This window comes from Chiloscyllium plagiosum, chromosome 3 (genome assembly GCF_004010195.1).
Source record: "Chiloscyllium plagiosum isolate BGI_BamShark_2017 chromosome 3, ASM401019v2, whole genome shotgun sequence".
Classification (NCBI taxonomy): Eukaryota; Metazoa; Chordata; class Chondrichthyes; order Orectolobiformes; family Hemiscylliidae; genus Chiloscyllium; species Chiloscyllium plagiosum.
Window position 1 is genome coordinate 79479967 of NC_057712.1, and position 26581 is coordinate 79506547.

Below are 26581 nucleotides of genomic sequence, written 5' to 3' on the forward strand. Positions count from 1 at the left end.
GGGGTCATGGTCAAGGGGGCGGTAGGAAGAGGTGTCCTGGAGTTGGCGTTTGGCTTCAGCGATGTAGTCAAGGGGGCGGTAGGAAGAGGTGTCCTCGAGTTGGCCTCATCCTAGTTTCTAACCTCCAGCAACACGATCCCCTGACTTGTCCGGGCTTGTCGGACCTGCCCAGCTCCTTTTCCACCTATCCACTCCACCCTCTCCTCCCTGACCTATCACCTTCATCTCCTTCCGCACTGACCTATTGTACTCTATGCCACTCTCTCCCCACCCCCACCCTCCTCTAGCTTATCTCTCCACGCTTCAGGCTCTCTGCCTTTATTCCTGATGAAGGGCTTTTGCCCGAAACGTCGATTTTGCCTGTCCTCGGATGCTGCCTGAATTGCTCTGCTCTTCCAGCACCACTGATCCAGAATCTGGTTTCCAGCATCTGCAGTCATTGTTTTTACCTCAAGGAACAGAGGGATACAGGCAACGAAAAGGCAAAGGGTTTTTAGTTTCAAGAGGAATCATGTGCTAGCATAGTCTTAGTGGGCCAAAGAGCTTGGTCCTATGTTGTTCTGCTTTTTGTTCTATCTAATGTCCACAATCAAACAATTTTCAGCTGGTTCATCGATGACTTCCCATCATCATAAAAGGTCAGAAGCAGAGCTGTTTGCTGACGATTACAGAGGAATGTTGATTATCGGAAGGACACGGGTGGGGAGTATTTCATTTGGTTAGTCGAATGCCAGAAAACAGTTGAGCCAAGCATCGGCACCTTGCGATCTTGTTCAGATAACCCGAAATTCAGAAAATTGAATGCCGGATAGGCGAGGTTCCTTTTGCATTTAATATTAAGCACCATTTACACCTATTCAGATTCTGAAGCAATCCATGGCTAAAAAGCAGAAAACTTGGATGATGTTCCGACTTAGGTTAACAAGTGGCAAATAACATTCATATCACACAAGTGCCAAGCATTGATCAACACCCAACAAGAAAAAAATCCATCCATCATCCCTTAACATTGAAGAACACTAGCATTTCTGAATCACCCATAATCAAAATCTGAGAGGTTACCAATAACTATAAACTGAATCAACTAATACTGTGGCTACACAACAGGTCAGAGGCAAGGAACATTGTAACAAATAACACCTCCCAAGAGGCCAAAACCTTGTCCACTATATGCTTGGTATGTGTCAGGAGTGTGATGGAAAATTCAACACTTGCCAAGTGAAGCTCCATCACTCAAGAAGCTCTACATTATCAAAGGCAAAGCAACCTGCATTATTGGCACCACATCCATAAACAATCTCTTCCTCCACCATTGATTCACAATGGCAGCACTGTGCATCATCTACAAGATGCATTGCAGTAATTCACCAAGGCTCCTTAAATATCCACAACTAGTACCATCTAGAAGGACAGGGTAGTAGATACATGGGAACACCATGACCTGCAAGTTCCCCTCCAAGCCAGTCACTATCCTGATTTGAAAATATATCGCCACTTCTTCCATTTTGCTAGGTCAAAATTATGGCATGCTTCCCCAACAGCATTGTGGATGACCGGTTGCCATGGACTGCAGTGATTCAAGAAGGCTGCTCACTACCACCTCCTTGTGGGTGGTTAGGGATGGGCAACAAATGGTAGTCCAGCCAAAGAAGCCCACATCCCCTGAATGAATGAAAAATCAAAAAAATACTTGACCCAGTGGATAGGTGAAGCACTCAGCATGGGATTTGGAAAGTAAGACGATACAAGGTAAGGACTGTTTAACAGAAGGAAGACACCTACAAAATTTGAGAATAGCAGAGGAAAGAGTCTAAGGCACAACCTTCAATAAGTATGGTGCAATCAGCTTGGCAATCTGGACCGGGTAACTGATGAAATGTACAGGATTCAAAACACAAAAATAAATTGCATTACTCTGTCTCAGAAGAGTACACATGAAATAAAAAACTCCAAAGCCTAGAAATTTGGAAAAAAGCAAATATACAATGTCATAGTATTATTACAATAACACGTGACATAGTTCATAAAAAAAACTGCAAAGAGTTTGTCATAACAGCTTTTCACAATCGGATTGAGAAAGTAACAACACATTACCTTCAGCTCTGCTCTCAGCTAAATGTAACTCAACATGTTCCTGAAGTATTTGCCAACTTGAAAACACCAGTTTGCACATGAGACATGGATAGAGCCGTTGCTTTTCACAACCTAATAAACACAAGATAAAAAATAACTTAGCCAAACGTATAAAAGAGTACTTGGTAAAAAAAAAACTTCTTTTTTAAAAAAATTAAGAATTGATTATTTTGTGATTCACTATAATGAGCACCCCTAACCCGTTGCTTTTTCAAATGAAGGAATAAATGTATAAAGAGCCAAAGTTCAGTTTAATGGTGCACACTTCGACAGAGCACTCAACTCAGCAATTTTTTAAAAGGTGTGAATCTTTGATTTTGCAAGAGTAGACCGAGAGGCGGAAGACCACCAAGATCTAGAGGTATTAATCAGGTGAGCAGATAGGTCTTTTGTTTGATGAAGTTTCCCAAATTTTCTCAAAATGAGGGCAGTAGTTTAGGAGTTGGAGATATAGTACTATATTAAAAGTATAGCTTAATTCAACTACTTAATGTAACTACAGATAATCATTGGGTAATACTACAGACTTAAAAACAAGGTAGTTAAATACAAAGATGAAAGTGCAGGTAATGTAGTATACAGTGATGTGATCAGGATGATCCACAGTAGCTACATCTTCAGTACCAGGAGCTCTTTGGTTCAGCATGATGAGCTAGGGTGAAGCCTGAAGCACTCTAACACATCAAGGAGGGGAATAGTTACCTGGGCATCTTATTCCAAAGGGCAGTCACATCCTAGTTAAGTACCGCAGATTTGGCCTGTGAGAGGGTCAGGAAAACGTGTCTGAACAGAAGGCTGGTTTGAGAATGCAGAACATAGTACTGGAGGAGCCTAAGACTTCAGTTTTCCCTAGATTTAATAAGACTAAATTTCTATTTATCTAATATTCCATGATATACAAATAGTCTGACAATTTGGTGATCAATAGAGGGATAAAAGGATGTGTGCATTATCAGTGTACATGTGTGACATTAAAATTATCTGTAAACATATCAAAGGGCAGTAAGTAGATGAGAAATAGGAAATTCCAAGGTTAGAGCTTTGTGAAAGCCAGAGGTCACTGTGCTGAATGAGAAGACACACCATTGATGGCAACTCTCACTACTAACAGCGATACTTCAGTTACAGTTTGATAAAAATGGAATCAGGTAAGTCAATACAACTCAACTGGACTTTGGTGGAGAGGTGTGCTATGATCAACTGTGGTGCAGGCTGCAGACAGGGTGAGAAGGACGAGGATGAATATTTACCTTTGTCACAATCTCTGTGTGACATTTGCAACTTTGATCTGTTGTTTCAATAATATAGCACAAGGGAGAGACAGCAGTCAAAGTGTTTAGAAAAGGACAACAGATTAGAAGTGTGGTCTAGTTTGAAAGGCTGGAGTGACTAGATATTGGTTTTAATATTAGAAGGCTGATGGCATTGGATTTAAGAAGGAGCAGTACCTGAAGAGAAAGAACTGTGAACAGTATCAGCTAACACAGGAGCCAGAAAAGAAAGCAGAGTGGTTAGTAGTTTCATGGATATTGGACACAGGGAGTAAGAGCTCCAAGTGAAGCTAAGACAATTACATGAGTATAAGTCCATAATGGAAGTCCACAATTTATTTGAAAATTGGTGACATTTATTTTGCCTCCCCCCACCCCTACCCCAAGTGTTCTGATACACTGCTGGAAACATTTCTATTTTAGTTTTAATCTTGCATGGAATGCGGGTGTCACTGACAAGACCAACATTTGCTATACAATCCTAATTGCCTGTTGGGTGAGAAGCTTCCTGCATATTTCAGGCAGCAATTAAGAATGAACCAAATTCCTGTGTGTTTGGGTTCACATGAAGGCCACACCAGATAAGGACAACAGATTTTATTCCTTAAAAAGGATCTTTGTGAAGCAAATGGGATTCTTTAAACAACTGATAACAGTTGTCATTTTTACCATTGAGATTAGCCTTCAATTTAAAATTTACTAATTGAATTTACATTCTCTCTGTTGTGGTGATGGAACTCAGACCTGTATCTTCAGAGCATAAAGCCTGGCCTCTGCATTACTAATCCAGTCACACTTCCTCTAAATGACTATCTAATTAGAAGCATCTCATCGCACACAATAGTCATACCTTTTTGAGGGGTTTCCACGATCTCAGCATGTTTGCTTTTAACATGTTCACTTAGATCCTCTCCTGCATTTCCAATAAGGCCACAAAAAGGACATTCCGGGACATCAGACTTCATGGATTCTTCAGAAGCACTACAAAGTCCATTGTTTTTTGGCTCTTTCCTGTTGTCAAAGAGTGTTTGCTCAGGTTGTCTCCAAACAGTTTCTGAAAAGTGTCCATTCACAGATTCTGATTGTATTAATCTTTTCGGTTCACTTTTTTGCTTTATGTTCTGTCTAAATGGTCTCTCACAGTTGGATGGTGAAGCACAGCAAGACATCTGAAGCTCTTCCATCCGGTCCCCTCCAAATTCTTGTAGTTCTGGAGTTGTTTCATGTTTTAAATCAGTCAACCTACTGGTCTGAAGTGAAACATCAAGAACATCTTCTTTATCAACAGAATACATCATCCTTTTATCATCCACGGGTTTCACTTCACTGTGGGAAGTTTCTATATGGAACATCAATTCATTATAACTGATTCCTGATAGGTTGCACATTGGACAACTGTACTCACTTTCTTCATGCATGATAAGAATGTGTGTCCTCATGTCTGGTTCTGACAAGCCACCTTGCCCACAAATATCACAGGTGTACATGTTGGATTAGTTAGTTGACACTCATTCAGCTTTTAAGAAAAGGAAAAAAGTGAGATTATACATTGCAAAGCATATAAATATGAAAAATATATTCTGTAATTATTAGATTAGATTCCCTACAGTATGGAAACAGGCCCTTCGCCCAATAAGTCCACACCGACCCTCCGAAGAGCAACCCACCCAGACCCATTCCCCTACATTCCCCTGACTAATGCACCTAACACTACGGGCAATTTAGCATGGCCAATTCACCTAACCTGCACATCTTTGGACTGTAGGAGGAAACCAGAGCACCTGGAAGAAACCCACGCAGACACGGGGAGAATGTGCAAACTCAACACAAACAGTTGCCCAAGGCTGGAATCGAACCTGGGTCCCTGGCGCTGACAGGCAGCAGTGCTAACCACCGAGCCACCGTGCCACCCCAAATCATGCAAATAGAATACACAAAAAAAACCTAGATCCTGCACAATTAGTAAATATATTTCATTTTAAAATACACAGATCCTCATCTGGTTTTGTTGAAAATAAAACTGCTTTTCAGAACATAGAGCAGGTGTTAATAATTCTTCAATAATACACCATAGTCCAGCTCAATCTTCACCTAACTTGATCCCCATACTTTGAGGGGGGTAACTGGACAGCCATGAGAAGAAAGAAACTCAACTGATTTCACATAGGATTGTTGGAGGCCAAAGGTCAGACCAAAACTACCAGCTGACATCCGATAACAGAAGACATCATGAAAAAAATATTGCATTTATATTGCACCATTCATGACAATTGGATTTCATTTTTTAAAAAAACTTAGTTGGCAGTAAATTAAAGAGTAGTCATTGTTGTGATGTAGGAAACGTGACAGTAAATTTACATAGAGCAAGTTCCTCCAAACAGTAAAGTAAGATAAAGCTGTCATTATTCCAAAGGACCATCAAACTGCTCTCTGAATTCCATCTCAATAGGTGGTGAAATATAAATTTCACACAATAAATCTGGAAAGAATGGACAGAGAAACTTCTGATGACTAAACAAGCACTGACAGTAGCAGAACTTACTATGTGAGGGAACTTCATTACCAGTGGCTCTGCAGCACCACTAATGACTGGTTCCTAAAAGTTGTAACTGCCAGAATGGGTCTTTGCTGGAAATGTGTTGCTGGAAAAGCGCAGCAGGTCAGACAGCATCCAGGGAACAGGAGAATCGACGTTTCGGGCATAAGCCCTTCTTCAGGAATGGGTCTTTGGCAAGTACTGCGGAAAATAACAATTTACTTTCACTCATCCTCACCAATCTACCCACCATGGATGAATATATTCTTCACCTTGCCAGCAGGAATGACCATCACAAAATCCATGTGTACTAAGTCCCATCACATGGAGGAGGTACTCAATTGTGTTGTGTAGCACAATGCTTAATGAAACAGACTTGAAGAGATCAAGCAACTCAAACTGAGCTCCACAAACTGCTATGGCCCATCAGCAACAAAGAAAAAACTGCATTCCACCAGAACTGATAGCCTCCTAGCTTGGCATTTCACTCACTTTGTTTAACATCAAGCAAGGGATCATCCCTGGTCCAAAGAAGTGTACAGAAGGACATGATAAAAGGAGCATCAGAAACTGCTAGAAATTAGGTAGACAAACATATAAGGCTGGAAAAACTCAGGAAATCTGACAGCATCTGTGGAGAGAAATAGGATTCATGTCAGGTATGGCTCTTTTTGAAAACCAGAGAAATAGTCCTGTCATACTCTGCTCTCCATATACGAGACCTAGACAGTGTACCAGTGTCACACCAAGATGCTCAACCACTTTCACCCAAATTGCAGTTGGACGCTTCAGAAAATCACAAGGCAGAATACTAAGGTTCTCATCCTAGCTGGCATGTCGAACATCCACATAGTGACATAATCACAACCAAATTGGGGTGCTCATCAAGCCAGAATTCTTCACAGCTGTTTACCAAACTGGATCTTCTCTCCAGCAAACTCGTCCAAAACTTAAAATACCTATGACTTCCTATCCGATTTGCAGGAGGATCTCCCGTTCACAGGTCTGCTTTAGTAGTCACATAAGTTACCACTGGAATCCAACTAGTCACCCCAAAGGAGGAAGACGGTCGACCCTTGTGTTTATTAAGAGATATCCCCTCCCAGCCCTCAGGCCTTTCTTGATTGCTCTAGTCCCAGCCTGGACGAGAAACAAGAATAACTACCTCACCGCCTCAACCCTACCTACCTGCCTTGACACCATCAAAGTCACCTTGCACCTTCAAAGACGGTGATTTGAATTTGCAGCCGTCACTCGTTTATCTTCCCTCCTTCAGGACCAGGAGTAAGGTTCAGAACAAAATTTCCCTCTTCTCACAATTAAGCAGTGGTTCCGGTGTTACATCTAAAGTCCTCCCTGGTACTGCACAGGCGCAATATGTTCTCTCATCGGAAAGGTTGGTGGGATGGGGGAAGAGGAGATTTTACTCGCCGCTGTATCACAGCGAAAGGATTCCCCCTACCACTACACTTCCGGTGTGAGGGTTTTCATATTGGGTGGGGAGGGGTGTAGAGGGAGATCGCTTTACTGCTTAAAAAAAAAGCAATCCCGCAATCGGATGGAGATGTCCTTTACGTTTTCGGAAACGGAAAGTACGATAATCAAACTGGTGAAGTGGAACGTTGTCGGGTTTTATTTGGAAATGGGTTGACGGAGTGGGAAAGGATTGGTCGGGGAGAGGGAAGTGTTGGACAGTGCGCAGGTACAGACAGTGTCGGTGCCGAGGTGACTGCTGGGATCGCTGCGCCTGCGCCCACGCTGCCGCCATATTGTGGGTTCGGGGTCTGAGGGTCTAACGGTTGGTGCGCGAGAGCTCGGGGAGGCGAGCGGCAATTTCAGGTGAGGCCCACCGCCTGCCCCACCCTCGTCCCCGGAAGCCTCTGCGGTCGCCAACGACTGGGCCTTCCCCGCCGGGAGCCCCGGAGCCGTGGCGCTGTTCTGTGGTAGGCCGCCCTCACAATCCGGGACCCTCCACACCCCGCACTCCGGCCTTGAACCAACGGGCCGCGTCCGCCATTTGCCGTGTGTCCCCGGAGCCGTGGCCATTCCCCGCACATCCCCCGATTCACCGAGTGTCTGGGGCAGTGGCGAAGGAGGAAAGAAGTCCTCCTCCTCCACCACCGTTTCCAAAGGGGAATTCGCCGCTTGTACTCTCAGCCCCGCATTCACCCGTCCCACATTCTTCCGCCGGTTGCTTTAAATTGTGCGATTTTGGTCATTGTCGTTGACTTTACAAATAAGGGCGGGCGTCGGTGGACAACTTGTTTACCCCGCCCAGCCACGGCGATACAAAGATGGGCTGTGGGAGGAATGTGGAAGCTAGGCATATAGTTTGATCTTGTTCAAAAATTCAGGTAATGCTCTTTAAGTTCCTTGTGGGCGGGGAGAAGGTGACAGTTCAGATTTCCAGATGGAAAGATGTAAGAGTTTAAACTGAGGTCAGGAGATGATGCGTAAAGGATTAAGATTGAACTGTCACTTCTAAGGAAATAATCAGACTAAATTTAAATTGATTGAAAGTAAAGAAGATGAGACTTTTATTTGGTCCAAATTAACCATTTCTATTGTAATAAAAAGTACAGTTCTAAAAGTTACAGTGCTGCTTTTGCTGGTCAGAGCTTTTTACACTGAGTCGTTGTGTAAAGAGTATATGCAATATACAACACCCTGCATCACCTGAAGATTACCAGTCGTCGTCGACTAACTGGATATATTAGGGCAGTTACATTTCAATTACAACAGTGTTCAAATTAGACTGTAACATTTTGTAGTTTGAGCTGTTGTGTCAGGGATCTTAGTAATACTTAGGGGTTTTGTGAGTAATATGTGGTGTTCAGGGAACTGAATTAAGTGCAAGAAGTCTAGGAAAGTGGCAACTGTCTTAGAGTTATAGTGAGAAGTATGGCATGGAAACAGACCCTTTAGTCCAACTCATCTCTGCTGACCAGATACCTAAATTAATCTAGTCCCATTTGCCAGCATTTGGCCCATTTCCCTCTAAACCCTTCTCATTCATCCAGATGGATTTTAAATGTTGTAACTGTACCAGTCTCCTCTTCCACAAGCTCATTCCATACACTTACCACCCTCTGCATGAAAATGTTGCCCCTTAGGTCCCTTTTAAATCTTTCACCTCTCACCTTAAACCAATGCCATTCAGTTTTGGACTTCCCTACCCTATGGAAAAGATCTTGTCTATTCACTCTATCCATGCCCCTCATGATAAGCCTCTGATGCCCCAGGGAAAATAGCCCCAGCCTATTCAGCCTTTCCCTTTGCTCAAACCCTCCAACTCTGGCAGCAGCTTTGTAAATCTTTTGAAATTCTACAATATCTTTCCTATAGTGGGGACACCACACTGAATGCTGTATTCCAAAAGTAGCCGAACCAATGTCCTGTACAAGCCACAACATGTCCACCACCTACATTCAAATAAAAGCAAGCATTCTAAACACTTTCTTCAGTACCCTATCATCCCCATCTCAGACAGATCTTTCCCGAGGATCTGGAAAGGAATTATATAGCACTGATGGTTAGAAAGTGCAAAAATATTAAAGGAGTAGCATCTAATAGCTTTTTAAAATAGTAGAACTCTGAAAATTGGGGCCCAAAATGATAATACTACAAACCCTCTACTTCAGCACACCTGTTAGCTTCTTCAACCTCTCCCTGTAGTCAACTACTATCTTTCTGCACCATTGGCACCTTCTTTCTGTCTTTTTATATACCTGACAATCTTATCTGTTCTTTTAATTTGAGCACATTGCAGGTACAAAGAGTAGAAGATTTAATGGACCTTTGCTGAATTACTGACTCGTACAATTTTGTAATTGTAGATTTCTGTTCGCATTAATTTTGTCTGACTATATTTTTGAGTTATTTCCAGATAATTTATAAAATGAAATTTTATCCAATGGCCCATCCACGCACTCAACTGTTTCTTGGAATTAGAAAATAATTCTGTTGGTTGGGGAACTGGATGATGTTTTGAGTTTTTTTTAAACACCTGGAGCTTCAATATGTAGGATATACCATTTGACCTAGTGATGGAAACATTATGTTCAGATAGATTAAGTTATACAAATTGCCAGAATGCAACAGTGTTGTTCAAACATTCTCTAACTGTTTTAAAGTTAAATAATCTTACCAAAGTCCATACTTTTAAAAGGGACTTAGACTGGGGAGGGAGAGAGCACGAATTGAATGTCCTAAAATAAAGAAGAGAATCACGTGAATAAATTTAGGCATATTTTTGTGAAATATATAGCTTTAAATATTTGTTTTAAAGGTTTACTGGAAGTTACAAGCTCCAATTTCTGAGAAATTGCAATATTTCCAATGTTTCAAACAAGGATGAATTAAAATTAGATGTCATTATGTATACATCAAAATATACTGTCATTAAAGTGTGATTGCCTTTGTGTTTAAGGTGAAAAACTATTAGTCACAGTGCTTTTACAACAGTAAGTTTTATCTGATTATATTGGGATTAAATGCAGACATGGCCAGCCCAGTAAAAGATAACTACAGGATGAGAAGCTACAAGAACAAAGCTTTAAACACTCAGGAAATGCGAAGGCGACGAGAGGAAGAAGGAATCCAGTTACGGAAACAAAAAAGGGAAGAGCAGGTGTGTATGTGATAATAGGTCTGAAAGAGCATTTTGATAAGTAGACCTGGTTCACGCCTTTATCTGATGGTTTTTTTTTCTGCTTGTATTCCAGTTGTTCAAGCGCAGAAATGTGGCAGTTCCTGGAAGTGATGAAGCCATGTTTGAAAGCCCTATTCAGGACCCTGATATAAGTTCTACTGTAGTATCTGTACCTGGGGTAGGTTGATAGAACAAGAATATTCTTGTTCTGTTTTGAACAAAATTTTGAAAAACTGAAGTGTCTATTCTTAAATGCCTTCAATTGTAGGAAGGTGTAATCACAGTGGAAATGGTGCAGATGATCTTTTCAGAAGATCCCGATCAGCAACTCGCAGCTACACAGAAGTTTCGGAAATTGCTTTCAAAAGGTGAGAACCTTGTGCTGAATGCAATGCTGCAGAGAGTTGCTACTGTTGACAGGAACCAAGTCTTTCAGAGTGAAGGAGGAGGAAGAGGAGGCACCTGCCAGTAATTTGGAGGGAAGGGAAGGCAAGGGTGAAGGAGGCAGTGGCCTGTAAGTTGTGGGGAGGAGAAGGAGGGTGCCAGAGGTGTGGACTGCCAGACCGAGGCAGAAAGCATTCAATTTGTGCATTTTGTGACAATTTAAGTGCAACGCTGTCTGGGAAATCAATGCCTTTCTTTAGAATGTAGTTTTAATAGAAGGTTGATAATTTTTGAGGATATTGATTAATTATAATGTTGCATCTGTGCGAGTCCAAATATGGACAGTCCCTGTACTACGAACAGGTTTTGTTTCTGAGTGCATTCATAAGTCGATTTGTATACAACTCAGAACACAATACAATACGGTATGAAAAAGCCATTCGTAAGTAACAAGCAGATGTTTGCATTTAAAATTTAAATTAAATTAAATTTAAAATTTATATTCATATGGAACCTCACTTGTAAGTGCATGTTTATAAGTCAGACTTCTGTAAATCAGGGACCGCATGTACCACATAGGTCAAAATAAATACGGAAGATGTTGTAACTACATGATTGCATCAACATGAGTTGGTAAGAAGGAAAAAAAGCCCAAAATTGAATCACAGCCTCTGAGAAAATAGCGGAGCTAGAATGAGTGAATGGGTTTACTTTGACCATTTCTATCTTATGTATTCTAATCATCAAGAGTAGGTGGGCATTTAGATCCCGGACAACTCTTTCATCCTTTGGTGCTTGGGTTTCTACTGTATTCTCTATTATCTATTTGTTGCAGTCTTTTTCCTGTTCTGTTTCACCATCCAAGGAGTTCTAGTTTTGGATAAATTGTCTTTTATTACAATGGAGAAATCTCGTGAAATTTAGTGCCAATTTTCTCTCGGTGTTTCAACACAGAACAAATGCATATTTCACAACAAGTAGATGTTTTCTATTCATTTATGGGGTGTGGGCAATGCTGGTTGACCACTTATTGCTGTCCCTAGTTTGCCCCTGAGAAGGTGATGGTGAGCTGCCTTCTTAAACTGATGCAGTCCACCTGTTATGAGTGGATCCATAATGCAATTCATGAGGGAATTCCAGGATTTTGACCAAGTGACAGTGAAGGCACTATATTTCCAAGTCAGGATGGCAAGTGGCTAGGAGGGAATGAGCAAGTGGTGGTGTTCCCATGTATCTGCTGCCCTTGTCCTTTTAGGTTTAAGTGGTCGTGGATTTGGAAGGTGTTTCCTGAGGATCTTTGGTGAATTTCTGCAGTGCATGTTGTAGATAGTACTCACCGCTACTGAGTGTTGGTAGCAGATGGATTGGATGCTTGTGGATCTTTTGCCAGTCAAGTATGCTGCCTTGTCCTGGATGGTGTCAAGCTTCAGTGTTGGTAGGGCTGTATCCATCCAGACAAGTGGGAAGTCTTCCATCTCACTCTTGACTTGTGCCTTATAAATTGTGGACTGGCTCTGAGGAGTCAGGAGGAGAGCTAATCATCACAGTATTCCTAGCTACTGTGTTTATGTGGTGAGTCAAATTGAGTTTTTGGTTAATGATAACCCCCAGGATTTTTATAGTGGGAGATTCAGTGGTAGTAACACCATTGAACATCATGGGGAGGTGATTAGATTGTCTCTTATTGGTGATGGTCATATCCTGGCATTTATGTGGAGTGAATGTTATTTACCACTTGTCAGCCCAAAACTAGATAGTGTCCAGATCTTGTTGCATTTGAACATGGATTGCTTTAGTATCTGAGGCATTGCCGTTGGTGCTGAACATTTGCAATCATCAGTGAACCTCCCTACTTCTGACTATGATCGAGGGAAGATCATTGATGAAACAGCTGAAGATGGTTAGGCCTTGGACAGTACCCTGAGGAACTGCTGTGGAGATGTCTTGAAGCTGAGATGACTGATCTCCAACAACCACAGCCATCTTCCTGTCTGTCAGGTATGACTCCAATGTAGAGTTTGCCCTTGATACCCTTTTGATTCCAGTTTTCCTGAGGTGCATTGATGCCACACTCTGTTGAATGTGGCCTTAATGTCAAGGGCAAACTCTCATGTCTGTAACTAGGTTCTTTTGTCCAAATAATATAAGAACCAAAATTGTAATGAGGTCAGGGGCTGAGTGGCCCTGGTGGAACCCAAACTGGGCATCACTGCGCAGATTATTGCTGAGTAAGTGCTGCTTGGTAACACTGTTGATGACACCTTCCATCATTTTACTGATGGAGAGTATACTGATTGGGCTGTAATTGGCTGGATTGGATTTGTCCTGCTTTTCGTGTACCGGACATAGGTGGGCAATTTTCCACATGTTTGGACAGTTAAGTGTTGTAACCACACTGAAACAGCTAGACTACGGGAACAGGTCTTCAGTAGTCTTCCTGGAATGTTGTCAAGACCCAAAGTCTTTGCAGTTTCCAGTACCTCCAATCATTTCTCGATATCACATGGAGTGAACTGAATTGGCTGAAGACTGGTATCTGTCATTCATTATATTTTATTTTACTTGTTTGAGTCTGCATGTGTTAAAGTTTGAGTTGAATATTTTAAACTTCTACAGAAAGGTTGTTTCAGTCATTACTGCTTACTAAGCACATGCCATTTGCAAATTTTCTCAGATTGTAATCACTTTCAATGACAGCAAGGAAGAAGTCTGTTTCCTATCCTATGAATATTTTAGAGTTGGTTTGTTTGTTTCCAAAAGATTTTGTAATATAAGACTTTTTTGTTACCCTTTCCTATGACATGTAATGGGTATCTATTCAATATCAGTAAAGCCCACATTTAAGTACAAATTGTTGTGCTGACCCCAGGCGCAAGAATATGTGTGGTCGATCTTTTGAAGTTAATGAAACACAGTAACTATATCTGGTTCTCTCATAGATTGTATTGAATTTATCTTTGCTTGAATCTATTTTGAGGGCTCAGTGGTTAGCACTGCTGCCTCACAGCGTCAAGGATCTGGGTTTGATTCCAGCCTCAGGCGACTGTGGAGTTTGCACATTCTCCTGTGGGTTTCCTCCGGGTGTGCCGGTTTCCTCCCACAATCCAAAGATGTGTGCAGGTTAGGTGAATTAGACATGTTAAATCGCCCATTGTGTTCAGGATTACGAAGGCAAATGAAATGCTTATTGTAAGTGGAAAGAAAGCAAACTAATTACTATAGTTGTTTTGTTAAGAATACATCTGGGGTAATACTTTTTTGGTCTCTTCAGAAAGGACAGTTGCATTCAAAACTTCAGACAATGTTCCACTGCCTGACTCTTGAGATGTAGGAGTTTTACAATGAGTAAAGATAGTTCAGGTTTAGTCTGTATCCATTGAGGTTCAGCAGGATGAGAGGTGATCTGATTGAAGCATATAAGTTCCTGAGGGGACTTGATTACATTGAATGCCAATGGTTTGAAATAAGAGATCTCTCATATAAGACAGATGAAAAATACAATTGAGAGTTGAGAGTCGAGGGAACTCACCCTCCAGTGAATCCAGGCTCACTGAATATTTGTAAGCAGAGGTACTAACTTCCTTGCTAGTCAGTTATCTAAGGGTAGTGGGGTTGGACAGGAGTTGAGATCGCAGTCAGATCAGCTGTAACCTGATTGAGTGGTGTGGCAAGTACAAGACAGGGTAGTCTTCTAATTTGTGTTCATATGTATGTAAAGAATGAATTCCATTTCCTACAAGTAAATAAGATGCATGTGTTATTGAAATATTTGATTTTGATTTTAACCACATTCTGGGTGTCATAGAACAGGATAGTAGGAATCATGGAAAAATGGTATTCTGGATTTCAGTTACAAATTTTCCTTCCAGAACCTAATCCACCAATAGATGAAGTCATAAATACACCTGGTATTGTGCCAAGATTTGTGGAGTTTTTGAAGAGGAATGAGAATTTTACCCTCCAAGTGAGTTTTTAAAAAGAGATTTTATGTTTTGATAGTACATCTTGGAAAATTATACAATGTGTTAACCTTGATATCGGTGTTATGCTAGAAAATGCAGAATAGTTCCAATCTTCAGTGTAGCTACTTGTAAAACAAACTTTCCCTCCAGCACACCTTCAATTATGTCTTGAGTTTTCTAATCATTTTAACCTTCTGTTGTAAAATGGTGACACCTAATATTGCATTCTAGTGGATACCTGAAGAAAAATAGTGGCCTGAACTGGGTAAAGTTTATGTAATCTAATATTTTATATAAACTCAGCATTGTTTTCCTTGTGTTTTATTTATTATCTATGTGTAAACCTGAGAATCTCATTTAACTTAATGACCACTTCCATCAGTTTCAGCTTTTATAGAAATCATAAATTCTTTAGTGTGGAAGCAGGGCATACAGCCCATCTAGACCACACTGACCTTCCAAAGAGCATCCAACCTTGGACCTCTGCTTTCCCACCCACCCACTAATTAAAAATCTCTGTCTCAGCCTTGAATATACTTTATGACCTGACGTCAACAGCTTACTGTGGTAAAGAATGCCACTGATTCATAATCATCTGAGTGAAGAAATTCCTCATCTCTGTCAGAAATGTGTAACTACTTTATTTGTAGTCTGGTCCTAGACTTTCCTGCTTCATAAGATCTTAGCTAATCTGCTTGTGTTCTGAATTCCACATTTTCCTATAGCCTGATAACCTTAGATTCATGTTAAGGGAATCAATCTATCTCTCCCTTACGAATATTCATTGACACCCCCCCCCACTGTCTTCTGAGGCAGAGAATTTCAAAGTTGCATTATCTAAGAGAAGAAAAATATTCTCTTCACTCTGCCACAAAAGGCAATCCTTAAGTTTAAAAATGTCCCCCAGTTTTGGATTCACCCCAAAAGAAGAAACATCCTTTTCTCTTCCTCCTCGTCAAGACCATTAGGATCTTTACAAATCCATCAAGGCACCAATTCTAAACATCAGTGGAAACATGTCCAGTCTGTTTAATGCTGTTTTTTCCGGGTATCACTCAAGTAAACCTCTTCCGAGCTACCTTCAACACATTAACATCCTTCCCTAAATAAGGAGACCAAAATTGCACAAAATTAACCTCCTGATGCCTTGCATAATCTGAAGTGAAAATGTGCGTATTTAATTCTGAATCTAATGAAAAATATTTCTTTCAAACATTGTATCATGCTTATATCTATATTCTTGTATCATGCCCAAATAAGTTTAACATTTTGAGAACTTCAACCTCATTAAACACTTGAGAATATTGTTTGCATACACTCAATTTTTTCATTTTACAGAATCAGAAATAGTATACAATTTAAAGTACTGAAAGTTTACATTGTATTAATAAAAATAATTTCGGTCTTCCCTGAGTTTAGAAAATATGTTAGAACAGCAAACAAAAACGTTACAATTTTAATGCTTTAATAGTGATAATCAATTTCTGTACTTTAATTCTGCAGTTTGAGGCTGCATGGGCTTTAACCAACATTGCTTCTGGAACATTTCTCCATACTAAAGTGGTTATAGAAGCTGATGCTGTTCCTATCTTCATTGAGTTACTCAGCTCAGAATATGAGGATGTGCAAGAGCAGGTATTTCTTTGTTATACATATGGTAATTTAATTCCTGTTTTTATATCAGGTCATTCACTTGCGTATTCAGCTGGTGTTGGTCCTTTTTATCCCCTCTAAGTTTGTGACATAGAAAATATAATTAAGCAAAAATGTACATCTATTTTAAAACATTTTTGTCACAACATGAATGTGTGGATTAGTATCTCAAGTAGAGAAAGAAAAATGTGGCGTTATGGAGCAAATTTAGACTTTCATCTTTCTGAACATGAGAAGATGAAATTTCTGTAGCAATTTTCACTATTTACATTCTACTTGTTTCTTCCACTTTTTAAAAAAAAATACACTGAAGGAAATTAGGCAAAAAGCCCTTTTAGTTAAACTTTTCTTTCATTTTTTTTGTCCCTTCACCACATGGTATGCACCATTTATACTTAAAACAAAATGCCCCACTGTTAATTTGTGCTTTAATTCTATGTTATGTGCATCCAGAAAAAATGGAAATATTTAATTGTGAACTTTTAAAACCATTTTTAAATTTTTTTGAGGACTTCTGTCTAAAGGATTATGAAAATGCAGTAAATTGAACTACAGAGGGGGGTGGTACCTGGATCTGTATTTTTAAAAGATACTGAAAGGACAATAAGGGGCACTTTAAAGCCACTGGAGGTCTCATGACCTAGGAACGTAAACAGTAGGAGCAGGTGTAGGTCATTTGGCCTATCAAGCCTGCTCCATCATTCAGTATGATCATGGCTGATAATCCAAATTAGTACCCTGTCCCTGCTTTCTCACCATACCCTTTAGCCATAAAAACTATCCAATGCTTTTTGAAAACACTAAATATTTTGGCCTCAACATTTTTGGGGGGCAGAGAATTCCTCAGGCTCACCATGCTGTAGCTGAAGAAATTTCTGCTCAGTCCTAAATGGCCTACCCTGTATCTTTAGCTTGTGAGCTCTGGTTCTGGACTCATGTCATTGGGAGCATTTTTAAATAGATTTCTGACATCTCCCTGCTTATTTTTCCAACTGCAGTGAATACTGTCCTAATCAATTCAGTCTCTCTTCATAAGTGAGTCCTACTTTCCCTGGTATCAGTCTGGTAAATATCAAATTCGTCAGGTAACAAGACCAAAAATGCTTACAGTATTCCAGGTGTAGTGTCACCTAGGCATGTAGAATTGCAACAAGAAATTCCTGTTTCTGTACTCAAATCTTTTCATTATGATGCCCAACTTATCGGTAGCCAGCTTTTGCACCTGCATGTTTACTTTGTGACTGGTGTACAAGGGCATCCATCTTTCGTTGTACCTCTCTCTTTCATAATCTTTTGTCATTCAGTTAATCTACTTTTTTCTACCAAAGTGAATAATCTCATAATTATCCATGCTTTAATTTGTCTGCCATGCATTTACCCATTCACTTAACTTGTTCAAGTCACGGTAAAGCATAGAATTATGCAGCACAGTAGAGGCCCTTTGACCGATCAAGTCTGCACTGACCTTGCTATACTAATCCCACATACAAATCCCACTTTCTAGCACTTGCCCCATGGCCTTGAATGTTATGACATTTCAAGTCTCATCCATCTATTTTTTATAGATCCTGAGGTTTTCCACCTCTACTAGCTTCCCAGGTAATGCATTCCAAATTTTCACCACTTTTTTTGGTGAAAATATTTCTTCTCAAATTCCCTCCAAACCTACCCTTAAAATGATGCCCCCACATTATTGACCCTTCAGTTAAGGGGAGCAGCTGTTTTCTATGCCCCTCATAATCTTATACACCTCAGTCAGGACCACCTCCGCCTTCTCTGCTCTAAAGGAAATAAACCAAGCCAATCAGCCTCTCTTCATAACAAAAATGTTCCAACACAAGCAACATCCTGATGCATCCCTCAGTACAATTGCATTCTTCCTATAGTGTGACAATCAGAACTGCACACAACCGAGGTCTAACCAAAGTTTTTTATACATGTCTAATATACCATCCCTGCTCAAATAATTATCCCACAACTCATCAAGGCAAGTTTCCCGCATGCTACCTTAACTTGCTCTCCCCAAAATCTATGTCTACCCTGCTTTTAACAATCTGGACAATCACCCCAAGATCCCTCTGTTCCTTCAAGGGCTCTAGTTCCCTGCAATTCGGTGAGTATTCCCTTGTCTCATCACTTCTTCCAAAGTGTATTATCTCTCACTATTTAGGATTAGATTCTGCCTGCCACTGATCTGCCTACATGACCAATCTGTCTATATCTCTCTCTAATCTAAGACCTCCTTCCTTACTGTCAACCATCTGGCCAGTTTTTTGAGTTGTCTGCAACTTACATATCCCATTATGTTGTCAGGCATATCACTTCTCTATCAAGAACAATAAAGGACCTGCCTGTCACTTATCTGATTTTCCATTCTGACTTGTTTTCTTCCCTTTTTTCCCTTTTCTTGAGTCACTGTTTTGGGTTCCCATTCCCTCTGCCATTTTAGTTTAAACCCTTCCCAATCACACAAGCAAATATTCTCCAATGGCAGTGCAGTCCATCAGTTTGTAGTAATGCCTCCTCTCGCTGATCCCAATGTTCCAGGAATCTGAAACCTTCCCATTTACAGCATCTCTCCAGCGATGTACTTGTCTGACACATCATACTATTTCCATTCTGACTAACACGTATTACTAATAGCAAACCCGAGATTATGATTTTGAGGTCCTACTATGTAACTTGCTTCCTAACTCCCTATATTCTGCTTTTAGGACGTCACCTATTTGCCTATGTCATTGATACTCATGTGTATCAAGCCAACTTACTGCCTGTTCATTTGCCCACTGTTAAATGTCCTGTAGCTGCTCCAAGCTATCCTTGATCTGAGCATTCAGGAGGCAGAATACCATCCAGGAGTTTCATTTACAGCCATAGAAATGTCTGAGTATTCCACTTACAATTGAATTCCCTGTTACTATAGCATGTCGACCATTATCCCTCCTACCTGCCAGCAGAGGTAAAGATATTGCAACAATTTTGGCTGTTACTTTCCCAAGAAGCTAACTGCACCCACCTCCACCAAAAATTGTGACAAAACAATATATCGGTTTTGCAGGGGAATGACTACAGACTCCTGCACTGCCTGCCTAATCCTCTTTCTCTGCCTAGTAGTCATCCATTCCTTTCGTGCCAGTGAAGTCTTTATCTGTGGAGTGCCTCCTGAACAAAGTGTTTGATGGAATCCTGGGGACAACCCTACATTTATTGGCTCCAATCTAGATGTGTGAGGATGCAAGGCTAAAAGCTATCTGAATATTTCATTATCTTAGCCTTTTATTCTTAGAATGAATAAGTATTTGGTCAAAGTGTTATTTTCTAAGCTGATTTCTTCAGAGAAGTTTCCTTTTCTTTTCCTTATTGATTGATTTCTACGTAGTTTGGTTTATATAAAAGTGTTAAAACATATTTCTAACTGTTGATAATCAGCTTTGCATCTTTGTCAAATAAATCTTCATTTTATAATGAATGTTATGGCCATTGGATTAGAGTGATTAGATAGTACAGTCCTCCAACCTGGTTGTAATAAAATGCAAATAACTTTTGTAATGTGAAGCATTTTGAACATTATATAATTTTAAGCATGCATACCATTCAATTGTTTTAATTATTGTAATGTCTTCCAGGCAGTCTGGGCACTTGGCAACATTGCAGGTGACAATGCTGAATGCAGAGATTTTGTGTTAAGTTGTGGAATTCTTCCACCTCTCTTACAGTAAGTTTATGCAGAAGACCAACAAAATAATATAAACAAGTTTATTTTGGTTTCAGTATACACAGGGCAAGAATTATTGCTAGTTGATCTCACTCCTGACTGGCTGCTGGCTTTGTGGTGATGGTGATCCTGCAATAATGTTAAGTCGGAAATTTTATCATCAACCTGTGATGACAGAATATCACATTTCCAATTCAGGATGCTGGTACTTCAATCGATAGTTAGAAATTATGTTTTTTTTTTATCTGATTGCTGTTCTTGTCCCTTTGGGTGGTAGAAGTGGGCGAGAGATGTTATTGAAGCATGTTGAGCATTTTACAGATGATGTCTTCTAAGGCACTCCCCAGTTTTGATGATGACTTTATCAACATGAATGAGTTCTTAAAATGAGCAAATACTCAATCTGCAGATTCTGCCTTATGCAGAGTAGGTAGTGCTAGAAAGGTTGAGTAGATAGATTGTTCAAAGTTTGTTTCTGCTTCTACATGTTCCCAACTTTACTTCTACATGTTCCCACAAAAGCTTTTCTGTGTGTGGTGCTTTCTGAAATAAGCCGTCTCCATTTTGGTTTGTCACCAATTTAGTCCTCCCATGAGTTAGTTGGTATGTTTGATCTATTCAGTGATGGTTTGAGGACATTCCTAAACCACATCTGCTGTTCTTTTGGGGGACTCCATGTACTGTATTTACCAAATACAAGTGATGGACAGTGAAGCAAATAGTAAGTCTACTATTAAAAACAAACAGTCATGTCATGCATAGTGTCAAATGTTTGGAATTTTGGAGCTTCACCAGTCCAAATCAACGTTGCATTCCTTATTTTGCCTTGTATATTTAAGGGGTCAGATATCGACCATCCATGTTTGTACAGGAAAATGAGAGTAATTAATGTTAGAATGGGAATGAGCATCTTCTCAATTGCCTATTAGCTTTCTTCAGCCCCACCAGAGCTCCTTTAGTCACCATGTAGTGTCAACAGTGGAGTCTTCCAATTGGATGCTTACACCTCTTGATATCTATATTTAATAGGCAGAGTGCTTACTTGTGAAGGCTTTATATGATCATGATTCTAGGCCAAAGGTAACATTTCAAATGGGTTTTGCCATAAGGACATTAAGTGACATTCAAGGTGGCAAGTGAATAGGAAACCTGTCCTGGTGGGGTTTGGAGATTGGGCTGATTGCTCATTTACCACAAATTTAAGTTGCTAATGATCAGTCTTCATCCCTTCAAGGGAAAGAGATTGGAAAAGAAGAAACGTTTTATAATCCATTGATTTTCGTAGATGCATGCAGCACATTACCATTTTATGCCAGTATGAACATGAAATATTAAAAATCATTTGGTCCATCAAGCTGTTTGAAACATATCCCACCTTTCGCTGTACCCAACCTGTTTACTATGAAGGGAAATCCTACATTTTTAATCTCTGCACTCTGTTCTGATACCCTGATGCACCTGTATCACCTGATGTTCTGCCTGTAAAACACAAGGCAACACTTTTCACTGTACATCAGTACACGAGAGTAATAAATCAAATCCTGATGAGGGGACACAGGTTCAAAGTTACTGATGTCGGGAAGTTTAGTGGAGCATTAAACAGATAATTTAGCAGCTGTTTTCTGACTGCCAAGCTTCTTAGATGTTGAAGCTGCACCAGTCCAAACATAGGTCATATTCCATCCTTGAGCCTTGAAGGGATCAGGAAAGGAGTCCATTATAATACGTGTATTGTTGGTATGAGGAAATTAGATGAGAGTAGTTAACGTTAGTGGAGAGTGAGTGCTGGCACAGTTGTCCAAGTTATCTTATCTTTGACTCCTCCGGAGTCTCAAGTTCCTGATATTTCAAGAGAGACATTTCCTGATGTTTGATGCTTTTCATTTGCTTAGTGAAGGCAAATGAGTTGAATGTTTTTCTTTTTATGTTTGCCTTGAAATCTGTAAGCATCTGTTCTTGGGTATAATGTCTTTACTGTAAATGAGAGCTTGTTGGAAAAAACACCAATGAGTAAATGTTACCTCACAGATTAATAAAAGTAGGTAATGGAGCATTTTACATTTTGCACAGTATTTGGGGTACAAGCTGGCAAGGCTCATTGCTATCCACTTGGTGCACACTTCTAATGAAGCATAAAGAGAGGTCTTTATGTTTTGCAGGATTTGTTTCTGTGCACAATAAATATAACATTTTTGAGCAATATCACTGCCAAAGGCACTTCGGTGTTATCTGCAAGTTGGTTTGAAATCTTAGGACATCGTCCCAATAGTTTTTTGTGCATCGACTGGAAAGATGAAAGTTACTGTCATCTGCAGTAAACAATCATCATTTAATTGTAAAATCAAAGAATAACACATTGGAGGACCTATCAGAGCCATTGATATCAAGTCTTATTGACTAAATTAATTTGGTATGTTGATAATTGTTAAAGCTACGACTTGGTTGTTCAGATTATAAAATATTATCTCTTCTCAAAATGTTTTTTTTTTAAAACTCTAGGTTATTAACTAAGTCAAACCGTCTTACCACAACAAGGAATGCTGTGTGGGCTTTGTCCAACCTATGCAGGGGAAAGAATCCACCCCCGGATTTTGAAAAGGTAAAGCTTAAGCCATTTTTTACTTAGTCATAGAGAGATGTGCTTAAGCCATTTTTTACTTAGTCATAGAGAGATGTACACCACAGAAACAAACCCTTTGGTCCAATTGTTCATGCCAACCAGATATCCTAAATTAATCTAGTCCCATTTGCCAGCATTTGGCTCATATCCCTCTAAGCCCTTCCTATTCATGTACCCATCCAGGTGCCTTTTAAATGTTGTAATCGTACCAGCCACCTCTACTTTCTCTGGCAGCTCATTTCTTGCACCACCACCTTTTGCGTGACAAAGTTTCCCCTTAGGTCCCTTTTACATGTTTCCCCTCTCACCTTTAAACCTATACCCTCTAGTTTTGGACTCCCTTACCCTGGGAAAAAGACTTTGGCTATTTACCCTTTCCATGCCCCTTATTATTTTATAAACTTCTATAAAGTCATCTCCAAACCTCCAACATTCCAGAGAAATAGCCCTAACCAAATAGGCCTGTCTTTATAGCTCAGACCCTCCAGTCTTGGTAACATTCTTGTAAATCTTTTCTGTTCTCTTTCAAGTTTAACAACCTCCTTCCTGTAGCAGGGAGACCAGAATTGAAAGCAGTATTCTAAAAGTGGCCTGACTAATGACCTGCACAACTGCACCATGGCATAAAAAGAAATGTTACATATTCCTAAAAGTTGAGTGTTGCAGTTGATGTTAAGCTAAATGTAACTTTTAAAATTTTTGCATTATTTCGGCAAACTACCCCAATCAAATTTCAATTTTTTGACATTCATTTAATTAGTTCTTTGTATCTTCAGGGGAGTTGGGACTCTTAACATTCAAATTAGTCAAAACAGTCTTAATTTGTATTCAGTGCTACCCTTGCAATAATGTTTGATGTTATACAATGAATAAATTAATATAAATCTTATGACCTTGTATTGCACTATTTTAGGTGTCACCTTGTTTGAATGTTTTGTCAAGACTATTATTTAGCAGTGATCCTGATGTCTTGGCTGATGCTTGCTGGGCCCTTTCTTACCTTTCTGATGGACCCAATGAGAAAATACAAATAGTTATTGACTCTGGCGTTTGTAGGCGATTAGTGGAGCTTTTGATGTAAGTATTAGCATTTTCTTTTCTGATCTTTTAATCAATTTGCTAAATTGATGTGAAATTAGTTCTTTCTCTATTTCAAAATCATTTTGATTTAAATTGATGTATTGTCAGAATTGTGGAATGTAATGTTTTATCATCAACAATGCCACATAATTTAAGTAAATTAGACTTCAGCCTACGCTTGATGGGCTTTTCAAAATATTTTTTAGGGATTTCCTTTCAAATGAGTGAGTGAGTTGTTAATTTGTCCTGTATTTCTTTAATAGGCATAATGATTATAAGGTTGTATCACCTGCACTGAGAGCTGTAGGAAATATAGTTACTGGAGATGACATCCAGACACAGGTAATTCTTCACAAGGTATCTGTTGATATTTTTGGTATTCAGGAAATTCTATGGAATTCTGTTCAAGTTGACATCATAAATCAGGGCTTCTCAAAGTGTGGATGAAAGGTGTTAGTAAAACCTGACACATGCAAGTTTTTGTGCTTGCAATCTAATTTACTAAAGTTAAAAGTAGAAAGTGCAAGATGAGAGCCAACTTCTCTGTGTACTTACATTTTTTCAGACTTAGTGCAAATGTGTGCGCGATGGACATCATTTTCCCCACATGAAAAATCCTCAATTCATATTGAAATAGGTTTGATGAGTTGAGTAGATCTGACCTTTGCACGATCAATGCAAGTAGTAGGGCCAAGGCCGCAATCTCAGAATTGTCACTGTGCAGAAGAAGGCTGGTAAGCTCATTGCGCCTCCATTGTTTCTCTGAGCTTGATGACTCAGTGCCATTCTCCTGCTTTTTCTCCACAACCCTAATTTTGCTATCTAAATAGTTATTTAATGCCATTTGTCTCAATTGAACTTGATTCCACCACACTTTCAGGCAATGTTCCAGACTCTCTCTAGATTATGTATAACAAAGGTTCTTCCTTTTATACCATTTGCCATATTTGCATCCTCTTCATCTCAATCCTTGAAAACAGTTTCTCTCTTCTGTTCAACCTTCTCCATGATTTTGAAAATTTCTATCAAATCTCTCAAAGAAAGCAGTCCCAACTTTTCTAATATGTCTTCATAACTGAAGTGTCTCATTGCTGAAACTGTTCTTGTAAACCTGTATTGCACTCTATTCAATGCATTCACATCCTCACTAACAGCTCTCTCTGCCTATCCTGACACCCTTATGAACATAAAAATCTAGGCCTTTCCATTCTACACACCTTGAGGCAATTAGCCTTTTGTTTTGTTATTTCTCCTATTCTTTTCTACCAAAGCATATCACCTTTCAATTTTTTGCATTGAACTTCATCTAGCAACTAGCTGCCCATTCCGTCAAGTTGTCATCTTACAATGTCCACAATGTTTCCATGTTTTGTATCATCTGAAAACTTCGAATTTGTCCATTGCATACCAAAATCTAAATTTTATTGATATATATCAGGAAAAGCAAGTGCATCAAAACTACACCTGGGGAACTCCACTATCGATTCCGCCAACCCAAAAAATATCCATTAACCATTACTTTTTCGTGTATCTCAAGCAATTTTGTACCTTTATCGCTACTATCCCTTGTATTCAATGAACTTTTACTTTACTCAGAAAACAGTTATGTGGCACTATTTCAAATATCTTTTGAGTGTCTTCATCAGCTCCCTGTTGTCTATTCAAAATAATCCAGCAAGTTAAACATGATTTTCTCTGAATAAATCTGTGCTAGCCCTTTCTAATTAACTAACTTTTTTCCATGTGACTATTATATCATAATTATTTTAAGAAATCTCTTTGCCACTGAAGTAAAATTGGCTAGTCTTACTTCGCCTTCCAACTTTTTTGTGAACACGGATGTTACATTTACAGTTCTCTAGTCATGTGGCAACACCCCTGCATCGAGGGAAGATTGAAAGATTATTGCTGGTGCTTCTGCAATTTCTACTGACTTCATTTATCTTTGGATACATCTCATTCAGTCCTGGTACCTAATAAACTTTACATACTAACAACCTATTCTAATACCTCTTCCTAATCAGTTATAAACCCTTCTGGTGACTGAATTTCCTCCTCTGTCAACATGACCTGGACGGTGTCCCCTTCCTTAGTATGGATAGGTGCAGAGTATTCATTTAACACCTCATCCCCCGTTTTGGTCTCTAATCACTCCTAAAGACTGAATCCACAAGCTGGAGCTTTTTTTAAAACAAAAGTAGTATTATTGTTGTGATTTCAGTTGCTTTGAAAAGACTGATTAACCAGAGCTGACCGTTTTGATAAAGACTACCCGTGAGACTTGAGATGGTTGAGACCAGCTGTTGAAGAGTTAGGTGGTTAAACCGCATGGACTTTGGAACTGAAACATTTTGCCTAATGACGATAAGAGTTTTAAACAAATTTATGGCTGAATGTATTGCGATATGTGCTAAGATTGCTGCCAGTAAATCAAAGCAATCTAACTTTGTTGTATTAACTATTTAGAACATAAAAAATGTACAGCAGAGAACAGGCGCTTTAGCCCACGATGTTGTGCCGAGATTTAATCCTAATGTAAAATATAGTAACTTAACCTATGCACCCCTCAACACATC

At 39.6% G+C, this 26581-nt stretch overlaps 2 protein-coding genes across 9 annotated transcripts in view; one reads left to right on the plus strand and one right to left on the minus strand.

Annotated features, from left to right (window-relative positions):
• LOC122546224 (zinc finger containing ubiquitin peptidase 1) overlaps positions 1–7387 on the minus strand; it is a 54177-nt gene extending 46790 nt beyond the window's left edge. The window contains exons 1-3 of one of the 5 annotated variants that reach the window (XM_043685027.1): positions 7160–7387; positions 4255–4920; positions 2095–2205 (exon numbers count right to left, since the gene is read on the minus strand). In XM_043685027.1, the coding sequence (XP_043540962.1) occupies positions 2095–2205; positions 4255–4891 (748 nt within the window). In that variant the 5' untranslated portion in view covers positions 4892–4920; positions 7160–7387. Of the gene's footprint in view, positions 1–2094; positions 2206–4254; positions 4921–6432; positions 6508–7128 lie in introns of those variants that run through there. The other 4 variants (XM_043685023.1, XM_043685033.1, XM_043685016.1 and 1 more) reach the window with 4 other exon arrangements.
• Positions 7388–7408: 21 nt separating this feature from the next.
• kpna5 (karyopherin alpha 5 (importin alpha 6)) overlaps positions 7409–26581 on the plus strand; it is a 35312-nt gene continuing 16139 nt past the window's right edge. Inside the window, exons 1-10 of one of the 4 annotated variants that reach the window (XM_043685040.1) lie at positions 7409–7532; positions 10440–10570; positions 10665–10769; positions 10860–10959; positions 14845–14939; positions 16441–16572; positions 20217–20305; positions 22805–22904; positions 23839–24002; positions 24269–24347. In XM_043685040.1, the coding sequence (XP_043540975.1) occupies positions 7499–7532; positions 10440–10570; positions 10665–10769; positions 10860–10959; positions 14845–14939; positions 16441–16572; positions 20217–20305; positions 22805–22904; positions 23839–24002; positions 24269–24347 (1029 nt within the window). In that variant the 5' untranslated portion in view covers positions 7409–7498. Of the gene's footprint in view, positions 7533–7572; positions 7780–7805; positions 7884–10439; positions 10571–10664; positions 10770–10859; positions 10960–14844; positions 14940–16440; positions 16573–20216; positions 20306–22804; positions 22905–23838; positions 24007–24268; positions 24348–26581 lie in introns of those variants that run through there. The other 3 variants (XM_043685046.1, XM_043685051.1, XM_043685058.1) reach the window with 3 other exon arrangements.